Below are 7,500 nucleotides of genomic sequence, written 5' to 3'. Positions count from 1 at the left end.
AGCGGTGCAGTTTCGAGTCCAAGCCAGGGGCATTGTGTTGTGTTCTTGGGCAAGACACTTAACTCTCACAGTGCCTCTCTCCACCCAGGAGTATAAATGGGTACTGGCAAATTGTTGGGGAAACCTAACAAATTGTGTGGGAGTGACCTGCAATGGACTAGCATCCCATCCAGGGGAAGTAGAAATACTCCTAGCCGCTTCATGCTACAGAAACCGGGATAAGCTCTGGCAGCTATGAGCTATCGGCTCCAAGGCTTCACTTCTTTTATATACCACACAAGTTGAATGACAACATCAGTAGCAAATCAAACAATTTCTACTTCACTCACCAAACTAAACTGTTTCTAACCTAACTAAATTGTTTCTCTTCAGCTGCAAGGAGGTTAATACATTGTAGCACTTTGCTAATCTCCTCCAAGTTAACCAATCAGAACAAGTGAAAAGCACTATTGGCTAGTGTAGTATATAAGTTAATAAAAAAATATTACAAGCTGTATTGTGGACAATGCTCAAATTAAATTAAAATTGCACTTTAACCCTCAGAGTAAGGCAATCACTAAGGAATTCTTCCAGGGGCAAAATATATCTGCAACTTGTTTGCAACTGTACACATGTAAAATGCTATCATCATCACCATTATTATTATTTACATTGCAATTTATATTTTGTACCATTTGCTTGGATGGCCAGAAGGATTTTCAAAGCTTCTTCTGCTAACTTGGGATCCAACAGCACTGTTTTCAAACTGTTGAAAAGCACCAGTGACAGGTGAAAACACAGGAGAATGAGCAGAAGAAAACAGTGCCATATTCTCCGAGTCTTCAATTGGCGTTGAGATGCGCTCCCTGGCACGGCCAAACTTGTTTGGTACAGATCCGCTTTTCCTGTTGGTGGTGGATGGTGGAGTAAAAACCAGTCCAGCTGGCTTAGGAGTAACATTTCCTTTAAAGACACCATTTGAAGATTTCAGAGGGGACTGTGGCACAGGGTCACAATGGAGGTGTTGGTCGACTATTTTGTCAACTTCTGAGAAATCAGCAGCATCAAACTCAAAGCCAAATGACAAGTTGAATGACACACTTGGAGATGGTGCATTTAGAACTTGTTGGTTGACCTAAAACATGAGTGAAAAAAGTTACATGTAATTGTTAACGAAGGAGTGTAAAATTTCAAAAAAACTTGTGTTGTAAACTTGTACGTCTTACCACTCCTTTCCACTAATCTTTTAATCATGAATTACTCTTACCAGTTGACTACTTTATTGCTTTTGTTTATTTTGCCCCTTTTACAATATCTTTTGCATGTTGTTGATTTAAGTTTCGAATGAAGTGAACAAAGTTCTTAGTTTTTGAGATTGGGAGAGGGTCTTAGATTTTAGTTTTTGAGATTGGGAGGGGGTCTTAGATTTTAGTTTTTGAGATTGGGAGAGGGTCTTAGATTTTAGTTTTTGAGATTGGGAGAGGGTCTTAGATTTTAGTTTTTGAGATTGGGAGAGGGTCTTAGATTTTAGTTTTTGAGATTGGGAGAGGGTCTTAGATTTTAGTTTTTGAGATTGGGAGAGGGTCTTAGATTTTAGTTTTTGAGATTGGGAGAGGGTCTTAGATTTTAGTTTTTGAGATTGGGAGGGGGTCTAAGATTTTAGTTTTTGAGATTGGGAGAGGGTCTTAGATTTTAGTTTTTGAGATTGGGAGAGGGTCTTAGATTTTAGTTTTTGAGATTTGGAAGGGGTCTTAAGTCTTAGTGTTTGAGATTTGGGATTCGGAGGGTGTCTTAAGTCTTTGATTTTGAGATTCAGAGGGGATCTTAGGTCTTACTTTTTGAGATCCGAAGGGACTCTTAAGTCTTAGTGTTTGAGATTTGGGATTCGGAGGGTGTCTTAAGTCTTAGTTTTTGAGATTCGGAGGGGATCTTAGGTTTTAGTTTTTGAGATTTGGAGGGGGTCTTCGGTCTTACTTTTTGAGATTTGGAGGGGATCTTAGGTCTTACTTTTTGAGATTCGGGATTTGGAGGAGGTCTTAAGTCTTTGTTTTTGAGATTTGGAAGGGATCTTAGGCCTTAGTTTTTGAGCTTTGGAGGGGGTCTTAGGTTTTAGCTTTTGAGATTTGGAGGGGATCTAAGTCTTTGTTTTTGAGATTCGCAGGTCTCAGGTCTTAGTTTTTGAGATTCGGGGGGGGGGGGGGGGGGGTCTTAGGTCTTAGTTTTTTAGATTTGGTGGGGCTCTTAGGTCTTACATGTAAATCTTTTCTACCAGTGGACATTATAAAGAATGTGTAATACTCTGTGTCCATGTAGCCTGATAAGCAATACGGTTAACTTGAAATGAATGGCTGCTGGATAGCCAGCTTATGGTTAGTTCTCAATAATTGTATTGCTAACAAGACGTATACATACAATGTAGTCGTAAATGGAAAATTTTCTGCCTGCCGGACACCGAGTATAAATTTTAAAAACGCTGTCCAGCTTCCAGATATCTAGACACAGCGAAAAGTTTTTAAAAAGTCTAAATATTAGCTATGATGGCGAGCCTTCTCCCCTCAAATTTGATCAGTAGATTCTTATTCTCCACTTTTAACCAAACCTTTAACTGTAATTTGGCCGTGTTTGCCCCTAAACGAGATGGCATCAGAACCGTACGTGAAAACGTCTATCAGCTCACCGGAATTAAAACGGATTTGATGTTTATAATCAATTACATAATAATACGACTTATATAAATTAACCCTCTGACATCTCTCACCTTAGAGTTGCTTTGGTTATCCTTTTCATTTTTCAGTTCATGGACGTTGGTAATTCTTTGTTTGAAGACATGTTGACTTCGGTCCGACGTTCTCTTCTGCTTCCATGTCTGCGAGAGACGCCGCATTTTTAGTAAGAAGAAGGGTAGACGAATCGATCGTGTATCCTACGATGCGACATTGATCTTTAACCACGACGGTAAAAGAAAGAAACTAGTGAATGTTCATGCTGGATTGTAGGACGCCATGTTTATATTTTTGAAGATGCCGCCTCTTTCTCGTCCCCAGTGCTACTCGTTAACTTCAGCCGCTGACAAGCCCTGAGAGACTCTGGGCTTGAGATGGGTGGGTGACTCTTTCAAACTCCTTTTAGGAAAGTCGGTAGGAACGCTGGCTTCCTTCCAAAAATGTCGAGCTGGTTGATCTCTGACTAAAACTGTTTAATTAGCCATTTCCGAGTTCCCCTTGAGCAAGAAGAGCGCATGGCCACCAAAGTTTGAGTCACGTAAAAAACAAAGTCTACTAAATGGAGTCGAGAGTGACACCAACCTTGCGTACTTTGATTTCGATCTGCGCCTCGCTAGGCGCACATAAAAAAAATCTATCTAAGGTACTAATAGTAGAGCTTGGAAATGAAAAGTATAAACAGTAATACTGACATCAAGACTGTTATAATCGCTCAAGGTTACACAATACCTTCGAAGTGCTACTTTTGTTGAATTTTAAGTCGCTATAAAATCTAGCATTTCCCCAAAAATGAATGTAAAATCTTAAAACGCACGCGAGTTATTTAGAAAAAAACTTTTTTAAAATAAAAGTTGATAAAACAGTTAGGTGTCGTTATCCTCATAGCGCATCAACTTTTTGTGCGAAACGTCTTCCTTTCTTATTACAAGGGTCTCATTAGCATTTTTTGTTTACACCCTATTTCGCAGTTGTCCATGCTACCTATCACTCTTTATTAAGGTCATGAAACATGCTAAAAAAGAAAGAGAAAAGTCCTTGGACGACGAAAAACTCGAAGCCAGGCCCTAAGAAGAAGAAAAAGCGGAATTTGCCAAAGACAAGAAGAAAACTTTGACCGACAGCATCAAGGGATCGTGCATACTCGCACCCGTACTCTTACCGCACTTATTTCTCTTGATTTTCCCCATAATTTCTCACCAGCGGTGAGTTCAACAAGAAGAACTTGACTCTTACACCATTATTGCCTTGGAATTCCCGCGAAAATCATTTCGCTTGCAATGAAGGGACTGGACGTTAGGGGTGCCATGATTTTATTGGCTGGCGGCATATTTTGTTCACATACCCGCCGAGTGACATGTTTACAACTCTTCAAACGGCAATAACTCGCAGTAGTTTTTCGCGAGAATACCATCTCTTTAAATGACTTAATAGAGTATATAGTATCGGCAGATTTTCACGAAATTTGGCCAGAACATTCCTTAAGCATCGAGGAACAAAAGTGCGTCGAGAATATTTAATGTCATCTTTCTTCTTAACAAAGGCGCGGCCAAAACGGTGGATATTTTTCCGAATTCTACAGTTCATATCCTTTCTATTGATATAAAGTTTGTAGTCACGGTTTCCTTAAAAATAACACAGGTACGAATTTTTTTTCTGAAGGGCACCCGCGAAGGTATTGTGTAACCTTAATCGAGCTTTTGAGCATTGGTGAAGTTGGGACGCCATATTGAACGACATCCTGACGAAGCTCTCCACCAATCGGTTTCCCCACCGCGCCTTTCGGATCTCAGAAGATCCAGGATGTTGGCCTTAGGCCACAGTGCCATGAGAGATCACCTTGAGTTCTACTGGAATGTTTCTTTTTCTTTTTCCTTTTTTTTTTTTTTTTTTGTAAAGATGATCATGAACGTTCAAATTCATTGAGCGTTTCAACTGGGTGAGGGTGTGAACAAACCCTGTTTGAATGACATAATCGAATTGAACGCTTACTAGGTTGAAAGTTCCCGGCCTGGGAAGTTCGAATTTAATGTCTGAATGGAATGGTTATATCGAATATTGAATGCCCGACAAGTAAATTTAATTAATTAACATATTTGAATTTTCAATTTTGTTTGAACTTCGTATCCAACCGCCGACAACAACCCTTTTTAATTTTTAAAGGTTTTAAATCAATAATTGAAGGTTTAACCTTATTAATCGAATGTTTTAAATGACTATGCCTATGTTTGGAGTGCATGATTGAATTAAACCATTTACATTAAAATTGATTAAAATTAAATTAAAAGGCTACATGAACGTTTCAATCGCAGGTGGAATGCTTGTAATATATGTTCATATTTTTGAATAAAAATTTATCAGTTGAATTTTTGCGGCGTTAGAAACCTACCCTTGAGAGGAGCTTACGTGGCCCTGAAAAGTACGAAGTTCACTTTTCGAATATCTGACAAAGAAATTACAAAAGATCAGCTGTGCGAAGGTACATGCAAGATTCAAGAAGAAACCCCGGAGGTACAGATCAAGCAAAATTCGAAAAGGAGAAAGTTCGGTTTGAATACAATCCAAGTGAGAAACTCCAACTACGCTGCAAGGCGAAATTTCGAGAAAGTTTCAAAATCTTAAGCGCTAAATCCCCTCATAACATGATCCAACAAGGAAGAGTCCCTCCCATTTTGGCACTTCTAGTGCCATTGTTAATGGTAAACGCGTCAATAGCCTCTAAAGGATACACTGCTGCTGTTTACGAACACGCCACTGTCTTCAAATTAGGCGTTCAAACACGCAGCCAAGCTCTTGAAGTCATGAAGGAAAATATAGCAGTCTTCCAAGAAAAGTCTCGCCTCGCGAAAGAGAAAGGAGCAGACATTATCGTTTTTCCCGAAGATGGCTTATATGGATTTACGTTTACACGCGATGAGATATATCTGTATTTGGATGACATTCCGAACCCGCCTAGTCTCGCCACGAGTTGGAATCCATGCACAGAACCAGATCGTTTCAAGAACACAGAGGTTACACATATACTCAGTTGCATGGCGCGCAACTTTTCAATCGCGGTGGTTGCAAACATGGGAGATGTGAAGTACTGTAATAAGACTTCGGACCCTTACTGCCCTGATGATGGAAGGTACCAGTTCAACACCGATGTTGCATTTGACACAGATGGCACACTGCTTGCAAGGTATCGCAAAATGCATCTTTTTAGCATCGAGAAAACTTATTTTAATACTCCACGTCAACCAGAGGTCGTTATATTTACGACTTCATTTGGCGTCACATTTGGTGTGTTCACATGCTTTGACCTTCTCTTCTATGATCCTGCTATTGTGCTGGGCGAGAGTGTTAGCAATATTGTATTTCCCACCGCTTGGATGGATGGCCTTCCCACCTTGATTTCAGTCGGGATACAGCAGGGATGGTCAAGGGGTCTTTCAGTCAATTTTCTCGCTGCCAACCAGCATTTTCCACAATACAAAATGACAGGAAGCGGAATATACTCAAGAGGCGACGCATTACAGTACATCCATGACATGCAAACTTCTGAGGGACATCTTCTGGTGGCTCGCGTGCCAAACGCAGATTTGCCAAAAGATAATTTCCGCGAAAAAAGTGCAGAATCAAAGTTAGATCAGTCCAGCGATGAAACATTCACCTCTCAAGTTAGGGATGATCCTTACACATTTGTAAAGCTCAGCGGGGCTCATGGCACTGTCTCCGTCTGTACCCCTGGTCTTTGCTGTCAAGCAAATTACTCCACAGCCAGTGAAAGTCCTTTTGGAAATGAGATGTTTGCCTTTGGAACCTTCAATGGTCATCACAAGTACCCCGGAGGATACTACATTCAGGCCTGCATTTTACTTAAATGCGCAAGTATGGAGGAACAATCCTGTGGCAGTTCAACTACAACATCATCAACCATTTTCAAGTCGTTTGCTATTGAGGGAAATTTCTCCACTGAAACGTACGTGTATCCTGAGGTTATTTTAAGTGATTTGCAGATAATCTCAGGAAAGGAAACTGAGTACTCTGGACATAAAATGGTTGTGAGCTCATTTAACAAGCCGTTGCTGTCTGCCATGTTATTTGGTCGCACATATGCCTTAGATTCTTCTACATCCGTTATACGGCGCCGTACTCTCCTGCAGCAAAAATTGCAGTTGGGAAAACGTCGTGTGGTAAAGCACGTAAAATAGTCTTAACAGTGACTGCGGTTGTTGTAGAAATCTAAAGTTTAGTGGAAGCCTTCCGCTATCGAGCATTCTATCCCCCCGGCCAGGATGGGGGAGTGGGGCGGGGTTGGGGGGGGGGGGTGAAGGCTTCCTAGTAATAGGCTAATGTAATGGGGATATGCCGCTGGATAGGGTCTTGTTTCACGACTAGATTGACTATAGTGGGGTTGCATTTTAAATAGTCACTAGGATGGGGTTGCACGTTTTCGGGATTTTGGGGGTAAGAAAATTCCCGGCAGGTAGGGGCTAGTAAGGATTTTATAATGGGAAGATTCGCGTTGTTAATCTCTTCTACATTCAATTTAACAAATGTGTTACTTCGTTTAGCTAGGATGAACAATTTAAAAGGCTTTATAAGTTAGATGCATGAATAGAAAGTGACTAAGTAGGGATGGCGAAAATCATTTGCTCATAGGCGACTAAGGTGGCGTCAAAAAAGGAAGAAAAAGATGGCGCCATTGGCCACAGTAGACTGTAATGTGAGTCAGCTTTCAGACCTTTATGGACCAGTGTTTTACCATATGTCATAATTTTCCTTGCCGAGACACAGGAACTCCCATGGGAAACTGGTG

At 40.7% G+C, this 7,500-nt stretch overlaps 1 protein-coding gene and 1 pseudogene across 1 annotated transcript in view; one reads left to right on the top strand and one right to left on the bottom strand.

The window, feature by feature from the left end:
• Positions 1–3,424, bottom strand: part of LOC110061278 (DNA polymerase theta-like) — an 18,199-nt gene extending 14,775 nt beyond the window's left edge. Inside the window, exons 1-2 of the mRNA XM_089282594.1 lie at positions 2,738–3,424; positions 672–1,114 (exon numbers count right to left, since the gene is read on the bottom strand). Coding sequence (XP_089138720.1) covers positions 672–1,114; positions 2,738–2,863 — 569 coding nt within the window. The 5' untranslated portion in view covers positions 2,864–3,424. The remainder of the gene's footprint in view (positions 1–671; positions 1,115–2,737) is intronic.
• Positions 3,425–5,067: 1,643 nt separating this feature from the next.
• Positions 5,068–7,376, top strand: LOC149116905 (pantetheinase pseudogene; annotated as a pseudogene).
• The last annotated feature ends 124 nt before the right edge of the window (positions 7,377–7,500 follow it).

This window comes from Orbicella faveolata, unplaced genomic scaffold (assembly GCF_042242905.1).
Source record: "Orbicella faveolata isolate gen_17 unplaced genomic scaffold, um_ofav_v1 contig_12, whole genome shotgun sequence".
Lineage (NCBI taxonomy): Eukaryota > Metazoa > Cnidaria > Anthozoa > Scleractinia > Merulinidae > Orbicella > Orbicella faveolata.
The sequence above is the reverse complement of the archived record's forward strand: the minus strand, read 5'-3'. Positions and strand labels throughout refer to the sequence as shown.